This window comes from Littorina saxatilis, linkage group LG1, assembly GCF_037325665.1.
Source record: "Littorina saxatilis isolate snail1 linkage group LG1, US_GU_Lsax_2.0, whole genome shotgun sequence".
NCBI lineage: Eukaryota > Metazoa > Mollusca > Gastropoda > Littorinimorpha > Littorinidae > Littorina > Littorina saxatilis.
In genome coordinates this window covers 98,728,508-98,753,400 of record NC_090245.1, presented here as the reverse complement: position 1 = coordinate 98,753,400, position 24,893 = coordinate 98,728,508, and the positions used below count along the sequence as shown (strand labels likewise).

The 24,893-nt window shown below is 45.1% G+C and overlaps 2 protein-coding genes across 2 annotated transcripts in view; both read left to right on the top strand.

The window, feature by feature from the left end:
• LOC138947258 (uncharacterized) overlaps positions 1–20,736 on the top strand; it is a 188,884-nt gene extending 168,148 nt beyond the window's left edge. Inside the window, exon 17 of the transcript XR_011449607.1 lies at positions 20,482–20,736. The gene's annotated coding sequence lies outside the window, so the exon portion shown is untranslated. The remainder of the gene's footprint in view (positions 1–20,481) is intronic.
• Positions 2,695–19,916, top strand: LOC138947295 (uncharacterized). Its single transcript, XM_070318747.1, has 11 exons — positions 2,695–2,826; positions 3,560–3,670; positions 4,584–4,945; positions 5,252–5,426; positions 6,730–6,861; positions 7,407–7,488; positions 11,249–11,353; positions 12,356–12,391; positions 13,142–13,270; positions 15,455–15,530; positions 17,032–19,916. Exons 2-11 carry the CDS (start codon positions 3,593–3,595, stop codon positions 17,300–17,302), a joined length of 1,446 nt encoding a protein of 481 aa, XP_070174848.1. The 5' UTR covers positions 2,695–2,826; positions 3,560–3,592; the 3' UTR covers positions 17,303–19,916.
• Positions 20,737–24,893: the final 4,157 nt, after the last annotated feature.

Genomic DNA, 24,893 nt, shown 5'->3' with positions numbered 1-24,893 from the left:
TGAAAAAAGAAAAGCCCGGAAGCAGGGTCACGCAAGGTCGTGGTTCTCGTAGCAGACGACGGTAATGCCAATCGCCAGTTCCCGTCTGAACAGTCAAAAGCCATCGCTAGAGTTCGTGTGAATCACAGCCGTTTGGTGCGTTTAGATTTAGAGGTACATAATAACGTGCTATTGCAGATAAGCTTACAGCGAGTCGCATTGGAAATCACAAACTGACGACTACATTGTGAAAAAAGGAAACTGGATCACACGGGTTCGCGATGGCTCAGGGGTAAGATAAACCACGCAAAAATAAATTCTTTGAAAATGGCTCGCTCTTTACGGAGGGCACCTAAGATATTCTCAAGCGGTGAATGTTTAAATGAAAGGTTGTTTGTACGGTGTGTAAAAGTCTGACAGTATCTGTGATGGTTTACGGTAGGCTTACTGCATGTGCCTTTACTGAGGAAGAAGTATTACTGAGACTGTGGTACACACGACGGCATCACCAGAGATAAGGATCTGAAACGGCGTGCACGGGATTGGTCCGGCTGGCGTGCTCTCACACTGCACGAAGAAGCGACAGACATGCAGCTCAAAAAGGAAAGAGAGAATGTTTTATGTCCTACAGGCTAAATATTTCGCCTCCAAAGGACAAGATCTGGGTTATGTAGGATTCGAGTTTTACGCCCTCACGGCTTTTGAAGAGATAGACAAGTGTAAGTGTGTTTAGGTGGTATCAGCCATCTGTATCCTTAGCGGAGTATGACTTTATTCAGTTATTCTGCAGAAAAACAGAAATGCTGGAGAAAAACGGTTTGTTTCTGCAGCATTTCTGCATAATGTCATCTTGCGCGAGAGCAACGTTTTTTTCTGCAGTAAAACAGTTTTACTGCAGTAAAATTGAAATCAAGAATGCTGCAGTAAAACGGTGATGTTGTTTTACTGCAGAAAAACTGTTTACACTTTTTCTTCAGCATTTTGGCATTATTCAGTTATTCTGCAGAAAAACAGAAATGCTGGAGAAAAACTGTCTTTTCTGCAGCATTTCTGCATAATGTCATCTTTCGCCGAAGCAACGGGTTTTTCTGGAGCAAAACATTTTACTGCAGTAAGATTAAAATCAAGAATGCTGCAGTAAAACGGTGGTGTTGTTTTACTGCAGAAAACCTGTTTACACTTTTTCTGCAGCATTTTGTACTGGCTCATTATAATGTTGGAGCACGCGAGCCCCCCTCTGTCGAGAGATGGACTCATCCAGAATTACCAATAGTTGTGCGTGACACGAATGTATTTTGTCTGTCTCAGTGACTTCCTTTCCGCCGGAAGTTCAAAGTTTCAAATTAAACAATGGCACCTGTCAGCAACATTGTCACATTTTCTCAGACGAACGCAGTAGTCCACTTCGTGTTCGATTTGCTTCAGAAATTGTTCACGTTCGGCCGCCATTGTGAAGTTGAATATAATGCCCTTATGCTACACCCCTTCTGATTGGTACACTGCGGAACAAACTATTATACTATCCCAGGGGGCGACGAATTCAAACGCTACTTTACAAGGTCGTTCGTTTTTCTCCAGAAAAACTGTCACAGACTATTCTGAAGAAAAAGTTAATCGCAATAATGCTGCAGAAAACCAAATAAACATTATGCTTCAGAAAAACTGTTTTACTGCAGTAAAAAACGTTGCTTCGGCAAAAGATGACATTATGCAGAAATGCTGCAGAAAAAACAGTTTTTCTCCAGCATTTCGGTTTTTCTCCAGAATAACTGAATAATGTCATAATCCGCCAAGAGCCAGTACAAAATGCTGCAGAAAAAATGTAAACAGGTTTTCTGCAGTAAAACAACAGCACCGTTTTCTGCAGTAAAACAACAGCACCGTTTTACTGCAGCATTCTTGATTTCAATTTTACTGCAGTAAAATGTTTTGCTGCAGAAAAAAACGCTGCTTCGGCGAAAGATGACATTATGCAGAAATGCTGCAGAAAAGAACGGTTTTTCTCCAGCATTTGTCTTTTCTGCAGAATAACTGAATAAAGTCATAATCCGCTAAGGATACATCTGCACGTATGACAGAATGACCAAGATCTTTTACATGCCATTGTGGTGACACGGGGGTGGGACATGGCTTCCGTGTCTGGGTCTGCACATGAAGTTGACCCGTGTTGTGTGTGTGTGTGTGTGTGTGTGTGTGTGTGTGTGTGTGTGTGTGTGTGTGTGTGTGTGTGTATGGTGAACGTCATTGTGTCAGCGGTGTGAAGTCAGTCTTCGCGAAGTCGACTTCGGGTGTTACAAACACACGCACACACACACACACACACACACACACACACACACACACACACACACACACACACACACACACACACACACACACACACACACACACACACACACGATTCCTAGTCTGCGTAAGTACTTTGAGTAAAAAATAACCAAACGTAAAAAGCACCGCCATCGCTCTGTTATGGTCTCAACTACTACATCAAAAACAAATTCCGCAACAAAATTATCATCAACAACTCCAACAACAACTGAGAGAGAGAGAGAGAGAGAGAGAGAGAGAGAGACAGAGACAGAGACAGAGACAGAGAGAGAGAGACAGAGACAGAGACAGAGAGAGACAGAGACAGAGAGAGAGAGAGACAGAGAAACGAGTAAAGGGAGACAAGCGATTAATACCAAAAGTGACCTTCAACTCTGACGTTTCACCGAGCCTACTAAACCGGGAATTCCCGGGCTTACGTTTTTGAGAAAACCAGCTCGGAGAGCTCTAGAGTTGTTCTGATAATTACAAGCAATGCATTTTTAATCGTGGTGCCAATAACTACAATCTGTTTTAAAGGTAAGTCTCTGGACTTTTACAACCCAAAGGTAACTTGTTTCCCTTTCCAACAGCAAAACTAGTCTTATGTTTTCTCGATTAAAGCTACTCTGTAGCAAGCATAACTCTATTTCCTGTTCGCGAATGAGTGGTTTGGTCTTTGAATGAGTGCTGGATTATTTGGTCGTATGGAAGTATTAAGGATCAGATGACCGTGTACGCGCAGAAACTCAGTAAGTTCGATAAAATACAGCATTTCTGTCTAAACCCTGTTTTGTGGACGTTGCAAGACTTAACCCAGAAGTATTCAAGGCTGTGCTTGCCTAGCTGATTATCGTGCTATAAATAGGTGCCACTTGAGTGTCCAAACCAAATATCTCACATTAATAAATCGGTGGTGTATTTGCGTGAAAAATCAGCAAAGTAACGATGTTACTGGTCTTCAGTACTTCCTAATTAATTGCTCCATGTGTAAAGAATGCGTTATCAAGAAATTAAAAAACAATCAGCAAAAATGTGAAAGAATCTAAGGGAAATAACTGTTTTAAAATCGGAATTTTATTGAAAACATGCAATTGCTTCCCTTTTTAGTGGCACTCCACTAACATGTGAGTTCCTCTTTCTTAAACTCCTCTTTCTTATGTTTAAATGGGTAACCTTGAATTTTAGTGGCACACGGTGAGTGTTAATGTGTGCATTTTTTTATGTGTGTGTGTGTGTGTGTGTTACTCAAGTTTTCCCCTGAATTTTACAGGAACTTTGCTGACGTTGTTCCCCGCAAGTTGCTATGGAGATCGAGGAAAGTTTGCCATCACCCCAGCCTGAGGCTTGGGTATACAAACCCACAGAAGCGGAAAATCCTGAGGTGCGTGCGCGCGTGTGTGTGTGTGTGTGTGTGTGTGTGTGTGTGTGTGTGTGTCTGTCTGTCTGTCTGTCTGTCTGTCTGTCTGTCTGTCTGTTTGGCAGTCTTTCAGGCTAGTTGGCTTGCTGTCTGTCTGGCTGTCTGGCTGTCTGGTTGTCCCTCTGTGTCTTAATGTACCTTTCACACACACACACACACACACACACACACACACTCACACACACATACACACACACACACACACACACACACACACACACACACACACACACTGGTGACACACAAAACCAGATGAAGGAATTGATAAAGACTGCAACAGGAACAATATTGCCAGAATTTAATAACTATGTTTTCATTGCTGTTTCAATCAACCAAAATTCTCCATGTGCGGGCAACAAAACAATTATATTTCCAAAGTCCCTTCATTGTAGATCTTGTCAATACCAGAGCAGGGAAAGAATTGTTCAATTGCATTCAGTGTGAGGTGTATTCAAGGATATTTTTGTGCATGCTGCTGTTCGGGAAATATAATTTGCTCAAGTCATATTTTGCCGATGATTTCAATTCTTACTGTGTACTTCTGTCAGTTTTGTGAGTTAAAAATACTTGGGATCTACTCTGCAATGCATTCTAAATGAGGGAGACAGATAAAATGAAGCTAATTTGGACAATTCTTTTCTCTTTGGAAATTCATCCAACCTAGTTTGGACAATTCTTTTATCTGTAAATGCAAAATTTAGTTTTCATTATTTTCATAAAGAAATTGGTATTGGAATGGAGAATATTATAGTTGTAGGCATGCTTGTGCATTTGAAAATGTTCATATTTTGTATATTTACATTATGGTAATCAGTCTATTCTGTTTTTGAATCTTGGTAGTGCCAGTGCCGAACATCACCCAATTCCTTTGTTCCAGCTGATTGACGCATGCATGAAGAATCTGACCCCAACACAACCACCTGACGAAATGCAAGTGACGCTCCAAGGGCAGGATGGTAATATGATGCCGAATCTTACCCTCATGGCCACAGAACAATCCCTTCGGCTGCAAAACGCCGGTGTCGACATTCCCTTCGGCAACATTCGCTATGTCACAACCGACTGCGCCATTCTGTGCAGTGACCCGGAACAAGCTGACCGTTTTGTTGTCATGGTATCGATGCGGAGACCTGAGACCCCAGAGTGTGACATCTTCAACATGTACATCAAGCCCGACACAGCAGAGACGGCGTTGGCTGTCTTGAATTTCTTGCATTTTCACATCTTCCGCTATTTGAAGTAAGCACGTGAAATAGACAGTGGCATTTTTTTTATGTCTTGGGTGAAGTGTATATACAGTGGGAAAAAAATGAAATTTAGATCACTGCTTACTCTGTTACCCTCGTTAAAAATAAAGAATTGTTCTTATTCTTGTTCTTGTTCTCTCTGTCTCTGTGTCTGTCTCTGTGTCTGTCTCTCTGTTCCTCTCTCTGTTCCTCTCTCTGTTGCTCTCTCTGTCCCTTTCTTTCTCATCGTTTTTAACTAATTTTTGACAGCACAGGAGAAAAGAGCAAGAGGTTATAATACAATTGTATTATTTTACAGGAGTGTTACCAACAGCGAGGACCCGACAGTGATCCAGCAGTACATCCGTCCTCTTGTGCGTACCGAGATGCAGGTGCAGGTGCACTGGAGAACCGAGCAGAAAACTTGGAAAGATGAGAAACGCTTCATAGTGGTGGATCAAGAGTGCGTCGCCTTGTATACCAAACCTTTTCAGGTAAAACTGTGTGTGACCTTTTCAGGTAAAACTGTGTGTGACCTTTTCAGGTAAAACTGTGTGTGACCTTTTCAGGTAAAACTGTGTATGAAATTGTATGTACAGTGGAACTCCCCTCTCCAAAACTCTGAGAACATCGGGTCTTGGGGGGTCTTAGAAGGCGGCTTCTACTGTACAGTTAAGGCCTACAAAAAAAAATAGGTGTGGTTACGGTAACCCGACCTACCCTATTTTTAGGGGCCGATCCTATAACTTGTTATTACATTTGTCAAAAAAAAAAAAAAAAAAAAAAACCAGTGCAAAAAACGCAATGAAAGCGAAAGCGCCCGAGTCGCACACTTATTTCCCTGTCAAGTAGGTTTAATTTGTACACATTAGAAAAAAAAGTAAAAAAAAAAAAAGTGATTGCCTACCTACCTACCCTATTTTTTTTGGCTATGTTACCGTAACCACACCTATTTTTTGTTTTTTTGTTGCCTAAACGTCCCTTTTATTACCCCCCCCCCCTGATTTAAGGCTCGCTCCCTTTTAAGACTTTATATTCTGAGATTTTCTTTTCATACCCTCTGTAAATTTAAGACCTGATTTCTCAGATTTTTGAAGGTGTGAGGGGTGTCGGTGGGGGGAAGGGGGGAGAGGAACTTTTCTACAGAAAAACATCACCCCCCCCCCATCCCCCTTTTCTCCCTTCAATACCTAAAACAAATCTGAGAAAATCAGGAGGGAATGTTAAAATGGAGGTAAATTAAAAGACGTTATGAACAAAACATCTGAAAAAGTAAGATCTTAGACTGAGAGAAATCTTAAAATGTGTATGTGAGCGTACGTGCGCTGTGTGAGTGAGTGTTTGTGTGTGGGTATGTGTGCAGGGGCGGATCTTGGGGGGGGTGGTGGGGGGGGGGGGGGGGTGGTGGTGGTGGTGGGGGGATCAAGGGGTTCGGTACCCCCCCCCCCAAAAAAAAAAAAAAAATCAAAACAATCTGTGACAGTGTCATACTGAGCCGCAATTGCTGTCTCAAAGATATACACATGTAAATAAAATAGGAATAGATTTCCACAGGTGATTAACTTTGTTATCTTCCAGGACAGGGCTACAATGCACCTCATACAGTTACATTATCTTCCAGACCCCCTGACAGGCAGCCCCTGGACCCCCAGCCCCAATTTGGACCCCCCTCCCCCTCCATTACCCGTTGATCTGCCCCTGGTGTAAGTTTGTCTGCGTCTGTGTCTGAGCCCATGTGTGTCTGTGTGTGCGTGTGTCCGGTTTCCAACGTATTCTAAACACTTTTCCATGTCTCAGGAACAGCCCACAGATGTGATGTTTTTCTGGGAGGAGCAGCATAAAATGAGCGCTGCCAAAGTTTCTTACATCAAGAGCGCCGACTGCATCTTCTTGCAGTCACCTCAAATGTACCTCGTCATTTATTGTGATGTGAGGCAGATTTTTTTGATAATAATAGTAATGATAATGATGATAATGACAATCATACTAAAAATACAAATAATTATAATAATAATGAACACGTATTAATCGCCCTTCTCACGTGAGCTCACAGCGATGTACAATATTAAAGCGTACACACACACTTACACACACACACACTTTTTTCTGGAGTATTTTATTTCACTGATACATCAGCATATTTAAACTTGCAAACAAATTAGATATAAATCTGAATATGCCACGGTAATGACACTGGGGTTGGACATGGACACCCTCACTTAATCATGACATTAATTTGACCCAACTGAGCTACCAGGCCCCCAGTTTTTGATAGCAAATGTATGGCTTACTCTTAAAGTGCCAGTCTTTTGTTGTGGTGGTATCTGCAATTGAAAGTCTGTTACGAGCAAATGTGTTCTTTGTTTGCTCTTGCGTGAATAAGCAGAGTTGCAAATGGAACTCTTGCAAATGTTTGTTGAAATTGTTATTGTGACTTTTGTTTTGCTCACGAGTAGTCTGGGTTTTTTTTGCAGCAAAATAAGCAAACTATGATAGACGCAATGAAAGTTGCCTTCCGTGATACCATAAAGCCTGTGCCTAAAAAAGCGTTTGAGGGTGAGTGTCCTGTATTTGGTTTCACAATGTCATTATATATCCTTGCTCTTTCAAACAGATTCACAAAACATGCTAACAAACACAGGCAGACAGACGGGTACATTAGACACGGACAGACGGGTACATTAGACACGGACAGACGGGTACATTAGACACGGACAGACGGGTACATTAGACACGGACAGACGAGTACATTAGACCCGGACAGACGGGTACATTAGACACGGACAGACGGGTACATTAGACACGAACAGACGGGTACATTAGACACGGACAGACGGGTACATTAGACACGGACAGACGGGTACATTAGACACGGACAGACGGACACATTAGACACGGACAGACGGGTACATTAGACACGGACAGACGGGTACATTAGACACGGACAGACGGGTACATTAGACACGGACAGACGGACACATTAGACACGGACAGACGGGTACATTAGACATGGACAGACGGGTACATTAGACACGGACAGACGGGTACATTAGACACGGACAGACGGACACATTAGACACGGACAGACGGGTACATTAGACATGGACAGACGGGTACATTAGACACGGACAGACGGGTACATTAGACACGGACAGACGGACACATTAGACACGGACAGACGGACACATTAGACACGAACAGACGGGTACATTAGACACGGACAGACGGGTACATTTGACACGGACAGACGGGTACATTAGACACGGACAGACGGACACATTAGACACGGACAGACGGGTACATTAGACACGGACAGACGGACACATTAGACACGGACAGACGGACACATTAGACACGGACAGACGGACACATTAGACACGGACAGACGGGTACATTAGACCCGGACAGACGGGTACATCAGACACGGACAGACAGGTACATTAGACACGGACAGACGGGTACATTAGACACGAACAGACGGGTACATTAGACACGGACAGACGGGTACATTAGACACGAACAGACGGGTACATTAGACACGGACAGACGGACACATTAGACACGGACAGACGGGTACATTAGACACGGACAGACGGGTACATTAGACACGGACAGACGGACACATTAGACACGGACAGACGGGTACATTAGACACGGACAGACAGGTACATTAGACACGGACAGACGGGTACATTAGACACGGACAGACGGGTACATTAGACACGAACAGACGGGTACATTAGACACGGACAGACGGGTACATTAGACACGGACAGACGGGTACATTAGACACGGACAGACGGGTACATTAGACACGAACAGACGGGTACATTAGACACGGACAGACGGGTACATTAGACACGGACAGACGGGTACATTAGACACGAACAGACGGGTACATTAGACACGGACAGACGGGTACATTAGACACGAACAGACGGGTACATTAGACACGGACAGACGGACACATTAGACACGGACAGACGGGTACATTAGACACGGACAGACGGGTACATTAGACACGGACAGACGGGTACATTAGACACGAACAGACGGGTACATTAGACACGGACAGACGGGTACATTAGACACGAACAGACGGGTACATTAGACACGAACAGACGGGTACATTAGACACGGACAGACGGGTACATTAGACACGGACAGACGGGTACATTAGACACCAACAGACGGGTACATTAGACACGGACAGACGGGTACATTAGACACGAACAGACGGGTACATTAGACACGGACAGACGGGTACATTAGACCCGGACAGACGGGTACATTAGACACGGACAGACGGGTACATTAGACACGGACAGACGGGTACATTAGACACGGACAGACGGACACATTAGACACGGACAGACGGACACATTAGACACGAACAGACGGGTACATTTGACACGGACAGACGGACACATTAGACACGGACAGACGGGTACATTAGACACGGACAGACGGACACATTAGACACGGACAGACGGACACATTAGACACGGACAGACGGACACATTAGACACGGACAGACGGACACATTAGACACGGACAGACGGGTACATTAGACCCGGACAGACGGGTACATCAGACACGGACAGACGGGTACATTAGACACGGACAGACGGACACATTAGACACGGACAGACGGGTACATTAGACCCGGACAGACGGGTACATCAGACACGGACAGACGGGTACATCAGACACGGACAGACGGGTACATTAGACACGGACAGACGGACACATTAGACACGGACAGACGGACACATTAGACACGAACAGACGGGTACATTAGACACGGACAGACGGGTACATTAGACACGGACAGACGGACACATTAGACACGGACAGACGGACACATTAGACACGGACAGACGGACACATTAGACACGGACAGACGGGTACATTAGACCCGGACAGACGGGTACATCAGACACGGACAGACGGGTACATTAGACACGGACAGACGGGTACATTAGACACGAACAGACGGGTACATTAGACACGGACAGACGGGTACATTAGACACGAACAGACGGGTACATTAGACACGGACAGACGGACACATTAGACACGGACAGACGGGTACATTAGACACGGACAGACGGGTACATTAGACACGGACAGACGGACACATTAGACACGGACAGACGGGTACATTAGACACGGACAGACGGGTACATTAGACACGGACAGACGGGTACATTAGACACGGACAGACGGGTACATTAGACACGGACAGACGGGTACATTAGACACGAACAGACGGGTACATTAGACACGGACAGACGGGTACATTAGACACGGACAGACGGGTACATTAGACACGGACAGACGGGTACATTAGACACGAACAGACGGGTACATTAGACACGGACAGACGGACACATTAGACACGAACAGACGAGTACATTAGACACGGACAGACGGGTACATTAGACACGGACAGACGGGTACATTAGACACGGACAGACGGGTACATTAGACACGGACAGACGGGTACATTAGACACGAACAGACGGGTACATTAGACACGGACAGACGGGTACATTAGACACGAACAGACGGGTACATTAGACACGGACAGACGGGTACATTAGACACGGACAGACGGGTACATTAGACACGAACAGACGGGTACATTAGACACGGACAGACGGGTACATTAGACACGAACAGACGGGTACATTTGACACGGACAGACGGGTACATTAGACACGGACAGACGGGTACATTAGACACGGACAGACGGGTACATTAGACACGGACAGACGGGTACATAAGACACGGACAGACGGGTACATTAGACACGGACAGACGGATGTACGCGCAGACACGCACACACATACACATTCATGCATGCGAATCGCACACGACGCACAGATAAACACACATTGATCACATAATTTATAGTGATTAGCTTTTACTGCCAAAAATGTGTCTGATTTAAAGTTTTTGTACAAGCAAAACCAGATGCCAATTTACAATTTGCCCTCGTTCTAAGGAGGAACTACAATAGGTTTATACGCAACGAACACTAAAACATAACAGAATTAATGAGAGACAAATTAATAAACTTTGCCATCTCAAACATGAAAACCCAACTGTTTACATGAGCCTGAAGAAAGTACATGAGCAATGGAGAATGTTAAATGATTGATGAGCAGATGAGCTGATTTTAGCTGAAAATACTCTATCCATTCTTTCTGTAAAACAGATCCAAGCATTATGCTTCAGTGGTTGAGAGAAAACTAGTTGGTTGATGAGCAGATGAGCTGGAAATATTGTATTCATTCTTTCTGTAAAACAGATCCAAGCGTCATGCTTCAGTGGTTGTCGGGCAATTACGTGAGCCCACAGGACACAAGTGAAATGCTTGAGGAGGCCCAGCCGCCGTATGAAACAATGGAATTAGGTAAGTCTTTCGATTAGGCGATGTTTGGAGATAACTCTGTCAAGCTTTTATGGGTTGTGGAAGAGTAGCTTTCCCTTGTTTCCTTAGAAATATGGAGGCAAGCCTACACTGAATGTCACGTGTAGCTGGCCTCAGTGTTTCCAAGGAAAAGCAAGGAAAAACAAGGAAAGCAACTGTGACGCTGTGAACTTGGGATCTGTAACGTGTGCATGCTTGCACACAGGGTTTTTTGTTTGTTTTGTTTTTTGTTTGCTTAACGCCCAGCCGACCACGAAGGGCCATATCAGGGCGGTGCTGCTTTGAGATATAACGTGCGCCACACACAAGACAGAAGTCGCAGCACAGGCTTCATGTCTCACCCAGTCACATTATTCTGACACCGGACCAACCAGTCCTAGCACTAGCCCCATAATGCCAGACGCCAGGCGGAGCAGCCACTAGATTGCCAATTTTAAAGTCTTAGGTATGACCCGGCCGGGGTTCGAACCCACGACCTCCCGATCACTGGGCGGACGCCTTACCACTAGGTCAACCGTGCCGGTCACACACAGGGGGTGTACGTACACCGAGGAGAGTCTGCACAAAGTTAACTCTGGGAATGTGATAGATGAAACAATGCTGATAACCATGGCTTCAATGCCAGCTCGGCTAATGACTGAGTTCCCTGCCCCTGTTGTTGCATGTTTTTAAAAATCCTTTGCTATATGACATGACATTGAAAACTTGTTTTGTCAAACAATTCTAATATTCCCCCTTTTTTCATGTGTTGTCACATAATACTTAATAGCTTTGTTCTGTCTCTCTCAAGACACCCTTGTTAGGAGAAGACACCAGTTTTGCAATATATATCAGGGTCCAGGTAAGATTTTTGTGCCAAAATCAACCTTTGTGACTCTCAATACTTCGTGCAATGTTGGCATGTCTATGTGTGTATAAGTATGTGATTGTTTTTTATTATAAGCATTTAAAGATGTATTTTCTGCATTATTTTTGTGATTTCAGAACAAACAGAACTGGACAAGCTTCATAAGCTGGAGAGTAAGTAATCCAATTTTTGATAAACGGATAATTTGAATGACAGTCTAACAAACAGACTTAGAGACAGACAGATACACACACACGCAGAGTAATTTAAGATGGAGCAAGCTCAATATCAAAGTCCGAAACAAAAATACTCTGTACACACACACACATACACATGTACGCACACACACACGCACCCCCCCACACACACACACATACACACAAGCAGTCACACACACACAGACACACACACAAGCAATCACACACACACACACACACACACACACAAGCAATCATACCCACACACCCACACACACACCCATACACAAGCAGTCACACACACACAAGCAATCACACACACACACACACACGCACACGCACACACACACACAAGCAATCATACCCACACACACACACCCATACACAAGCAGTCACACACACACACATACTCACACACACAAGCAATCACACACACACACACACACACACAGACACACACACAGACACACACACACACACACACACACACAACTTTGACAGTCTTCCTTCTACAGTGGAACCCCCCTTTAAAACCTACATAAAATCTGGGAAATAACAGTCCTTAAAATGGAGGTACATTTAGAAAAAGGTATGAATAAAACATCTGAGAAAGCAAGGTCTGAATAGGGGAAGGGGGGGGGGGGGTGGAGTCTTGAATTGGGAGGTCTTATTGGAGGGTTCCACTGCAATATTTTCACACATTGCATTGTTTGTTATGTGCAACAGAGGAACTGACTGACAGTCTCCAGACGCCTCCCGACAGTCAGGAGAGAATGATGTGGAACAATTCCAGGCCTGATCTTCAGCGCGCATTGGAAAGAAACGAACTGCGGCAAGTCGACGAGAAAGCGTGGAGTATGTCGCGTGCCTTGTCTTTCTGTTCTGTCTTTGGCAGAGGACATTGAGGATGAAAGTCGCTTGAACATTTCAGGGACGGATCACATCATTTTTAAGGGGGGTTTCCAAATTCCTTTTAGGGACAATTCGACGACGCGAAGCGTTTAGTTGAGGGCACGGACAGATGGAATGCCTCCCTCCCCCCTCCCCCCCGAAAAATGTTGATAAAAACAAGGATAATAGAGCAATCTGGTGCAATCTGAGCCATGAAACTTCCCCAAATACACCTTCTAAAAAGTAAATTTAAGAAGACAAATTTGGAATAAAAACAAGGACAATTGACCCATCTGGTGCAACCTGAGCAGGCAAATTACCCAACTACTTTCCAAAACCGTCACTTAGAAGACAAAGGCCGGCTCCTAGGGGGGTCCGGGAAAAATTTTGATAAAAATCAAGGAAAATGGAGCAATCTGGTGCAATCTGAGCCATCAGTTGGTGGGTTTTTTTCAAATTTTTTTTCTCATCTTTTTTAGGCTTGGGGGGGGGGGGGGGGGGGTTTCCGGGGTTCCGCCCCTGCATTTCAATGCTTATTCTCTCGAGTACCAGGAGATTCGTTCTGCATAACTCTCACTTACTCTATTGCACATGTCATATGCAGTAAGAGCGCTTACTTCCCTTTGTTACCCAGAGGACATTGGTGTTGAGCAGTGGAGAGGCGAACCTGTCAGTAACGCCCACCCAAGGGACTGACAAAAAAGTGGTCGTTTTAGACAGGTGGTTGCTAAGGATAGGTGATTTATATTGGAAAGGAATTGTGGAGGGTTCTTTTGGGTGGTCGTTGTGGGAAGGTGTTTGCTACTGAGAGGTGGTCGCCTGGGCAGGTGTTTGCTACTGAGAGGTGGTCGCCTGGGCAGGTGTTTGTAATTACTGAGAGGTGGTCGCCTGGGCAGGTGTTTGTTACTGAGAGGTGGTCGCCTGGGCAGGTGTTTGCTACTGAGAGGTGGTCGCCTGGGCAGGTGTTTGCTACTGAGAGGTGGTCGCCTGGGCAGGTGTTTGCTACTGAGAGGTGGTCGCCTGGGCAGGTGTTTGCTACTGAGAGGTGGTCGCCTGGGCAGGTGTTTGCTACTGAGAGGTGGTCGCCTGGGCAGGTGTTTGTTACTGAGAGGTGGTCGCCTGGGCAGGTGTTTGCTACTGAGAGGTGGTCGCCTGGGCAGGTGTTTGCTACTGAGAGGTGGTCGCCTGGGCAGGTGTTTGCTACTGAGAGGTGGTCGCCTGGGCAGGTGTTTGCTACTGAGAGGTGGTCGCCTGGGCAGGTGTTTGCTACTGAGAGGTGGTCGCCTGGGCAGGTGTTTGTTACTGAGAGGTGGTCGCCTGGGCAGGTGTTTGCTACTGAGAGGTGGTCGCCTGGGCAGGTGTTTGCTACTGAGAGGTGGTCGCCTGGGCAGGTGTTTGTAATTACTGAGAGGTGGTCGCCTGGGCAGGTGTTTGTTACTGAGAGGTGGTCGCCTGGGCAGGTTGGACTGTAGAAGTATTGCTCAGTTCAGAGTGTCATTACATGCACATACGCTCACATTCATCTTCTTCTTCTTCTTCGTTCATGGGCTTAGACTCCCACGTTCACTCATGTTTTTAGCACGAGTGGATTTTTACGTGTATGACCGTTTTTACCCCACCCATTCAGGCAGCATACGCCGATTTCGGGGGAGGCATGCTGGGTATTTTCGTGTTTCTATAACCCACCGAACTCTGACATGGATTACAGGATCTTTTCCGTGCGCACTTGGTCTTGTGCTTGCGTGTACACACGAAGGGGGTTAAGTCACTAGCAGGTCTGCACATAAGTTGACCTGGGAGATCGGAAAAATCTCCACTCTTAACCCACCAGGCGGCAGCGACCGGGATTCGAACACACGACCTCCCGATTAGGAGGCCGACGTCTTACCACCACGCCACTCACATTCATCAAGTTAAATGGTGAAAGCTGTCATTAAGAGAAGTTACTTTGGAGATTTCTGACTTTTTCAAAAATTCATCTGTTACAGTGATTGCAGTTTTTGCTGATTGTTGCACATTTACTGAATGAATTTAAGTTTGACGTCACATTAAACTGCAATCTAGGCTGATTCCTTGCATGGTGGTTGTTTTATGTTATTTTGTTTAAATTACGTCTGTAATTTTATTTCAATGTTTTTTTCTTTACAGACTTTGAGGCAAACAGTGTTGACCATCTGCTGGAGGCCATCGGACATATTGAAAAGGCCATGTTTAGTAAAGTGGAGTGAGTTTTTTTCCATCTGTTTCAGGCTATTGTACAGCCTCTCTTAGACTCATGTCTAAAGCAAAACAGGATGTGCAGCTAAACCCCCCTTTTAAGACCCCCGAATTTAAGATTTCCTCCATTTTAAGACCCTCTTTTCTTGGACTTTCTATTCATAATCTCTGTAAATGTACCCCCATTTTAAGACTCCCTCCTTTTTAAGACCTGATTGTGTCCGATTTTTGGAGGTCTTCTTCTTCTTCTTCTGCGTTCGTGGGCTGAAACTCCCACGTACACTCGTGTTTTTTGCACGAGTGGAATTGTACGTGTATGACCGTTTTTACCCCGCCATTAAGGCAGCCATACGCCGCTTTCGGAGGAAGCATGCTGGATATTTTCGTGTTTCTATAACCCACCGAACTCTGACATGGATTACAGGATCTTTTCCGTGCGCACTTGGTCTTGTGCTTGCGTGTACACACGAAGAGGGATAAGCCACTAGCAGGTCTGCACATAAGTTGACCTGGGAGATCGGAAAAATCTCCACACTTAACCCACCAGGCGGCCGCGACCGGGATTCGAACCCTCGATCTTCCGATTAAGAGGCCGACGTCTTACCACCCCGCCACAGCGACCGTGGATCTTAAAAGGGGGTTCCATTGTATTTCACTTTTCAGACCAACAAGAGGTCTAATTGCTCATTGTTGTCAGTATTTTTTTTTTATTTTTTTAACTATACCAAGGTTAAAGGCTATCTTTAATTCAGCCCGAAGTTGACTTTGCGAAGAACGTAGCGTTTTCTAGTCTGTTTTGGCATTCATTTTACATAACATAGCAAAGTTTTATTGAGTTTTGCTGATAAACAAAAATGTTATTGTCACCTGAATACCCCCACCCAAATTTCAAAGTTGGACGTTTCATGACATACGCATGCCTAAGGCAAAAAAAAAAAGTGCCTCCTAGCACTGTAAAATATGCCCTAAAACTCTCTAGCGTTTTTCTAACCTGTCGCCTGAGTTTTCTTTTCTCACTTTTATCCCACCACCCACTCTCTTCCCCCAGTTGGTTCTCTTTTCTCACTTTTATCCCACCACCCACTCTCTTCCCCCCAGTTGGTTTTATGTTATTTCTTTTTGTTTGACAGTTTGTACTGTTAACTTTGAAAACAAAATCTGTCTTTTGTTTGTAGTCTTAGGTTTGAAGAATTTGAACATTTTGGTTTGATTTTTGTTTTTCAACAAGGACCATCTCAAGGTACCGTGGAACCCCTTTTAAGACTGCCCTCCCTTTTTAAGACCTTGTTTTGTCAGACTTTTTGTTCATAACTTCAGTAAATTTACCCCATTTTAAGACTCCCTCCATTTTAAGACTCCCTCCATTTTGAGACCTGATTTTCTCAGATGTATGGGGGTCTTAAAAGGGAGGTTCCGCTGTAAAGAATTTGAACATATTCTGATTGTTGTTTTTTCCTTCATCAAGGCCCATCTCAAGGTACATGTTCATGTTTTTTCCCTCTTTTCAGCTACAAGGCAGCACTAGCCACCACACTGGCCATGAAGAGGTTGTTCCTGGAGTCCAAAGTCCAGCGCATCAGGCTTCTGGCCCAGGAGACCGCCATGGACCTTCTCTGCAAGATCTGCCTCAGGGGCAACGTGGCCTTGAAGCAAGCGTCCGCGACCAGACCCGGAGCAGCTCCACCAGATGGCGCTCAGGACCCTGAAGATGGCGACTTATTAGCCCGAGAGGATGAAGATGAGGCGATGGGTGAAGAGGAAGACGATGAGGATTTGTAAGTTGGTGAAGCGGCGTATGGCTGCCTGAATGGCGGGGTAAAAACGGTCATACGCATCAAAACCCACTTGTGCAAAAAATACGAGTGTACATGGGAGTTTCAGCCCATGAACACGGAAGAAGTCAGTTGGTGGAAGTGGAGTTGATGAGTGAACAAGAAGATGATGGTGAGAGGTTGTAGGTGTGACATGGTGATGGAGTAGTCTCCCTTTCACGGCAGCTGCTCTGCATTGGCAGAGTTGTCTCCCTGCCTTGAGCGTGAGCTGTGTATAGTAGCTGTACGTTTCTGGTAGACAGCACATCCGTGAGATGTGTATAGTAGCTGTACGTTTCTGGTAGACAGCACATCCGTGAGATGTGTATAGTAGCTGTACGTTTCTGGTAGACAGCACATCCGTGAGATGTGTAGAGTTGTTGTCACCTGGTTTGGTCTGACGACCGTTGCGTTCACATGTCAGTTTTTACAGGGCCCAAACTCACTCCTGTTCTCAGATGATTTAAAGGTCCTTAAAAAGGGTTCCACTGTATGGACGAGAGGATGGACAGGACTCCGTGAGGAACTGGAATTGAGCTGATTGTAGTCTATGGTGAACGAAGTGGTTGAAGAAGCCGAAGGACCTTAACATGGGTGCAGGATTTGTCTGTGATAAAAACGTGAATATAGAAGCTGAATAGAAAACATTTTACCTGCATGCATGTATAAATCTGTGTATTGGAGGTGTGTGTGTGTGTGTGTGTGTGTGTGTGTGTGTGTGTGTGTGTGTGTGTGTGTGTGTGTGTGTGTGTGTGTGTGTGTGTCTGTGTGTCTGTGTGTGTTTGAGAGAGAGAGAGAGAGAGAGAACTCAGAACTCAGAACTTTATTACATAAGGATACAGGTTTTAGGCTTAGCCTAATCTTCCAACCTGTCCTTGGAACATTTACAGAGAATAATTGTAAACAAAGCAAAGACTGCACACATACCTCATCAAAGTATTAAACTAATAAAACATCAAAATAATGGTCGAGTATAAACATAAAAAATATTGGACTCACAAAGTCATATAAAACAAAACCAGACACAACAAACGTAAATGTTTTATAAATTTTTTTAAAAAGTACAGCAATGTATTGCTGAACAGGGCCATATACAGGCAGCTAAAGTAAAGAGAGAGAGAGAGAGAGAGAGAGAGAGAGAGAGAGAGAGAGAGAGAGAGAGAGAGAGAGAGAGAGAGATTCTTTATTAACGAGGGTAATGGCATAAGCAAACAGGTGCTTTTTTACATCCAGCTCTCCAGAAAGAGAGAGAGAGAGAGAGAGAGAGAGAGAGAGAGAGAGAGAGAGAGAGAGAGAGAGAGAGAGAGAGAGAGAGAGAGAGAGAGAGAGAGAGAGAGAGAGAGAGAGAGAGAGAGAGAAACAAACATCCTTTCATTTGGTTGTTGTTTCATGAAAGGACCATTGCAGATTCATGTTGCACTTTCATCAGGACGTGTATGCATGATGTACTTTTATTACATTAACTTCCTTGTTAATTGTGGCTTGCAGTTTTTGTTTTGTAATTTTTCAAAATTGTTTCTTACTCTACATTCTTCATTAACGAATTTCAAATTCATTTCTGCTTGTTTAAGAGCAGATCTCTAGTCTTACATTGTCTGTTCAATCGTCTGCCAGCGATGCGTTTGCTGTTTGGATATTCCCTTTTTATCATTTTGTCCTTTTTCTTGTTTTTGTGTGTTTCGTTTTCCTAATTGACTTTGTTTCCGTTAACGGCAGCATTTTGGTGGTTGTTATTTAATGTGCATAACTATGGTAATTGATTCTTTCAAGTGAGGCACCGCCTTCACATGATTTATATTAAATCTCTGTTTCCCATTAAAAATAATAGCTTACACAAGTAAAGTTGCTTTTTGTGTGAATAGTAATGATATGTTTTTTACCAGCAGTTAATAGAGGCGGCTTCTTTACTAAGCTTAATCCGTAGAAAGCGTATCCAGAAGAGGGGACGTCATCAGACTAAACGATTCAACTCAGGGTTACGCGGTTATTTCCCTTAGACCACTCTGTTGGAGTCGTTTCAAACTCCGTCCCCCCCCCCCCCCCCCCCCCCCCCCCCCCTGATAGGTGATGCAGACTAACTCTGTGCACAGTGGGTGATCCTAAGTAACCGATTCTATCCAGAACTTTGTATCATTATAAACTTGATTCTGGCTTGACCATCCCGCAAATGTTGCCATTTCGGTAAGAGTGCCAAAACGTCGTATCAGAAGATAACGTGGTTCTGGCAGGACTATTGTGGGGAGGGGATTTCATCCATTTTTAGGAGACTTGGCAAAACACAGTATAGTATTTGAGGTTTGTTGTAAAACACCACGCTTAACGAAAGCTCAATTCGAATTTTGTGTTTCTTTCTTCTCGACTATGTTCTTCACATAATTATTAGTTGTGCTTTAACCTTAATTTCAAATCCTTTTTCTTCTTCTTCGATTTGTAGCACTATTGCACATTTTCAATAGGCTCTCCTGAAAAGTTTTCACAAACGAGATACACGGTTCTGGCATGGAACCCTCGATAAGTAAAGCTGTGTTTTTTTTCTATCTGAAGGAATATTATTAAAATGTTTCATAATCAGTTAAAGAGGAGACCACTGAGCTCACAAGCTGAGCTTATCGCACTTATGGGTTTATTCAAAAAGAGGGGACAGAATCAAAGCGATTCAACTCAGAATTACGCGGTTATTTCCCTTAGATCACAGTGGTGAAGTGGTTTCACTCTCCGGGTTATTATAGCCGCCTTTATGCAAAGCATAAAATAGGCTAGTTAGGATTCGCTCTGGTTGTTTGTTTGTTTGTATCTTGAAGAGTTTTATTTTTTTTCATTTCCCTCTTGGGCGATACAACATGGCTCACATTCTATGGTTGATCCCAGGTAACCGATCTTTTCATTCAATACTGATCAGACCCCCCGCGGGTTAGGGGGAAGAATTTACCCGATGCTCCCCAGCATGTCGTAAGAGGCGACCAATGGATTTTGTTTCTCCTTTTACCCTTGTTAAGTGTTTCTTGTATAGAATATAGTCAATTTTTGTAAAGATTTTAGTCCAGCAGTATGTAAGAAATGTTAAGTCCTTTGTACTGGAAACTTGCATTCTCCCAGTAAGGTAATATATTGTACTACGTTGCAAGCCCCTGGAGCAAATTTGATTAGTCATAGTGCTTTTGTGAACAAGAAACAATTGACAAGTGGCTCTATCCCATCTCCCCCCTTTCCCCGTCGCGATATAACCGTCGTGGTTGAAAACGACGTTAAACACCAAATAAATAAAGAAAGAATACTGATCATGGATTTTTCGGGTGGTATGTGTTTAAAACAATATTTTAAATATAATTGGAGAATAGTGTACATTTCTATTTGGCTCAAACCCAAGGTACTTATAGTAAATTAAAGGGAGATAGAAATGCATTACTTGTTTTGTTGGTGTTGGATGACTGCTTTGGTGTGTGTGTGTGTGTGTGTGTGTGTGTGTGTGTGTGTGTGTGTGTGTGTGTGTGTGTGTGTGTGTGTGTGCGAGCTCTCGAGTTAAGTGCTGTTCACATGGCAACTTTTAAGCGATTCTTTTGTCAGAACCAAGTCGGTTGGAAATCGCTGCCTAGTCGGCAGCACTCAACTGAGTTTTCAAATTGCTGCTAAATCAGAATTAGTTCGCTAAATCGTCGGTATTGTTCACATGGCGGGCTTTTCGCTGGCTCGGTCTCAGCTACTCCTGAGCTACTTTCAACCACGTGAAGTTAGTGTGAAGTTGGTTGAGAGTCTGCCATGTGAACAGCCCTTTACGGTGAATCGTCTCTCTGGATCAGGGCACGTGGTAGGAAAAGCATGGCACATCTTTGACATAAAAAAATTCGGTACTGCGTGTTCCATTCATAGTGGCCTCATTGAAAACATTGCGGGGTATGTGGCATTTAACTTTTAACCACTTACCGAGATGTATCGAAATGTAGTTATAGTAAGATCTCCCCGCAAGAAGAAAATTAAGTTTTCAGGCTGCACATCTCTTCTTCTTCTTCGTTCGATGTTCGTGGTCGTTATATCCTGAGGACGGTGCATAGTCGCCATGCAGTCCGCAGTCTTCTGCAGTTCGGCAGCAAGTCTGACAAGCGCAATGGCATTGGCCAGTGGCCTAGTGGATACGACGCCAGCCTCCCAAGTGGAATGTCATGAGTTCGAATCGCGGCCGCGTCTGCTGGGTTAAGGTTGGGAGATTGTTCGGATCTCCCAGGTCAACTAATGTTCAGACCTACTAGTGCGATATACCCCTTCGTGTGTACACGCAAGCACAAGACCAAGTGCGCACGGAAAAGATCCTGTACTCCATGTCAGAGTACAGTGGGATATAGAAACACGAAAATAGCAAGTATGCACCCCCCGAAAGCGGCGTATGGCTGCCTAAATGGCGGGGTAAAAACGGTCATACGCGTAAAAACAGTGGGATTTTCAACCCAACTACGAAGAATAAGAAGACAACGGGTCCCAACAGTCTCGCATCACTGAATCAGTTGAAAAGCGAAGCGACGGACACATTTGTGCGCCAGAAGAAAATTCCACACCATGAGTTTGTGTTGACTCTGTGCATTCGCTTGCCGCTGGATGACCCCTTCGGTAGCGAGAGCGCACGTGCCACTTGCAAACACGGACAGTGCGCCGCTGCCAAAATGGCAAGTGTCCCACAATCGGTGCGGTCACGTGCCTGTGACGTTATAACGACGTCATGACTGATGTCCATGCTGGATGGATGACGCTAGCGAGCGTCACCGGTGCTTAAACTGTCTTTGTACTTTTTGATGTCTTGATTAAAATTCGTGGGTCAAAAGTCAAAAGTGAGCGGCGATGGAATGATTGGGTTTGTGAGAGTTGATGATTGAAACCCGGCATCAAAATGCTGATTCTGTCTCTGTCTGTCTGTCTGTCTGTCTGTCTTTGCCCCTCTCTCTCGCCCTCTCTGTCTGTCTATCTCGTTCTCTATCTGTCTCTGACAGGCAGACAGACAGGCAGGCAGGCAGGCAGACAGGCAAGTGAGGACAGAGAGAGAGAGAGAGAGAGAGAGAGAGAGAGAGAGAGAGAGAGACTTAGAGAGCGAGAGGGAGAGTTAGAGGGAGAGAGATAGAGGGGGAGAGAGAGAGAGAGAGAGAGAGAGAGAGAGAGAGGGAGAAAAACAGAGAGAAACAGAGAAACAGAGCTAGGCATACAAACAGACAGACAGACAGACAGACAGACAAACAGACAGACAGACAGTGTATTGCGTTGAACAGTTGGAGCTGAGGGGAGAGGCGAAAAGGGTGAGGGAGGGTGGGGTGGGGGTTAGAATGGCGGAGGGCAAACGTCACAGTCTCGGAGACACGAACACTAATCGAGCTGATGGGCTCGCACGCTTCATAAAGCTTAATCACCACTGAGCTGTAGCGTTAGGGGGTCTCTGCTAGTCTCTGCTAGTCTCTGCTTGGCCTGCCTGGGTTACATTGATTTCTCCGCCTCTCTTTCTCACTTCATTCACGTTGCCAAAGATGGAAAAGAAGAAGATGACGATGATGACAAAAAGGAGGAGAAGGAAAAGGAGGAGGAAGATGACGACAAAGAAGATGATGATGAAGTAAAAGCAGAAGAAGAAGAAGAAGAAGAAGAAGAAGAAGAAGAAGAAGAAGAAGAAGAAGAAGAAGAAGAAGAAAGGATGCTGATGCTGATGCTGCTGATGATGACGACGACGACGACGATGACGAAGACGACGAAGACGACGATGATGATGATGCTGCAAATTTGCCGGAATGGCAGTCAGCAGTGTCAATCATTGGCGACAACTTTCTCTCACGGTGAAAAAACAGTTCACCAGATCAGCCAAAATGAAGCCAACGTTTTCGGCGATATTTAAGAAATATCGGCCGTATTTGCGAATACCGACGCCAAAGGATATCCCTGCATCTTCCTTGTTGCCACGGCGTTAGAGAGCTCTGAGGCGGTGATGTTCCAGCTCCTGCCAGACTAGCTTGACATGACCTCATTTACATGATATACACACATGTGGTTTGAACGATATTGTTATCTCATGGGTGGTCTCTCTCACGTGTGTAGGATAAAATCCCATAACATGTACGATTTGTTATTAGCGAATACACGTGCTAATTAAGAAATTCGAGAAAAGTGTTTTTGCGTAGTTTGTATTTTGTATTGCCTTTCTTAATTGAGTGTGGGTGTGTGAATGTGGGTGTGTGAGTGTGGGTGTGTGAATGTGGGTGTGTGAGTGTGGGTGTGTGAGTGTGGGTGTGTGAGTGTGGGTGTGTGAATGTGGGTGTGTGGGTGTGTGTGTGGGAGTGTGGGTGTGGGTGTGTGGGTGTGTGAGTGTGGGTGTGGGAGTGTGAGTGTGGGTGTGTGAGTGTATGAGTGTGTGAGTGTGGGTGTGTGAGTGTGGGTGTGGGTGTGTGAGTGTGTGTGTGTGAGTGTATGAGTGTGGGTGTGTGAGTGTGGGTGTGTGAGTGTGGGTGTGTGAGTGTGGGTGGGAGTGTGAGTGTGAGTGTATGTGTGTGTGAGTGTGGGTGTGTGAGTGTGGGTGTGTGAGTGTGGGTGTGTGATTGTGGGTGTGTGAGTGTGTGTGTGTGTGAGTGTGTGAGTGTGGGTGTGTGAGTGTGGGTGTGTGAATGCAGTACAATGATCGGCATGCGCAAATGCAAAAAAAACAACAACATACCGGCAACATGGAGACGGAAGTGAGGTGGACTCGCTCTTGTAACTGGCGGCCATCGGTTCTGAAAAGACTATACGGTAAAACGGCACCTCTAGTACGTTCCACTGAATGAAAACGGTGAAAGGGGAAACAGGGAAAAGGGAAACGTAGAAACGAGCAACGGTCAACCGGGAATCCACCGTTGCGCAGAACCCTGCAGTCAGTGGTGAAAGCAAGAATAACCGTTGGCATGATGAACGGCCTCTGCCAAAGCCAATGACCCGTGTCCTGTTTCCTCGACTTGACTGCTCGTCACGGCTGCACGGTTCAGCGAACACTGTGCGGTGACAAGAAATGATGGCAAAAAGCAATCTTTGAGTTTGCCAGCGCGACCTCTCCATAGACCCTTTCATCACCCACCCTGACCTTCTTCCCTACAATCAGTCTGCACTTTCTCTCTCCCCCCCCCCCCCCCCCCCCCGCTTCTCAATCCCTGCTGCCTCTTCCTCAGTTATCAACATTTTTTGAGAAATGCAAAGGGGTCGTAAACGCATCAATGTCGTTGACCCCCCCATCCCCCCCATCCCCCCCCCCCCCCCTGCGTCAGCATTGTAGACGTCGTCGTGATCGTCCTTTTTATCGTCGTCACCCAGTCGTCGTCGTGACCATCAACGCCGCCACAGCCATGTGCGTCGTCGTCGTTGTCATCATCATCATCATCATCATCATCATCATCATCATCATCATCATCATCATCATCATCATCATCATCATCATCATCGTCGTCGTCGTCAGCATCATCATCATCATCATCATCATCATCATCGTCGTCGTCGTCGTCGTTGTCATCATCGTCGTCGCCATCCTCTCCATCCTGATCATCATTGTCGTCGTCATGTTCAAGTTA

Bases quoted from the DNA above. Each gene is read 5' to 3' on its own strand.
- LOC138947295 (XM_070318747.1), top strand. From the start codon at position 3,593: ATGGAGATCGAGGAAAGTTTGCCATCACCCCAGCCTGAGGCTTGGGTA. The intron at 3,671-4,583 runs GTGCGTGCGCGC...CCTTTGTTCCAG, and splicing joins CAGAAGCGGAAAATCCTGAG to CTGATTGACGCATGCATGAA. The intron at 13,271-15,454 runs GTATGTCGCGTG...TTTTCTTTACAG, and splicing joins AGTCGACGAGAAAGCGTGGA to ACTTTGAGGCAAACAGTGTT.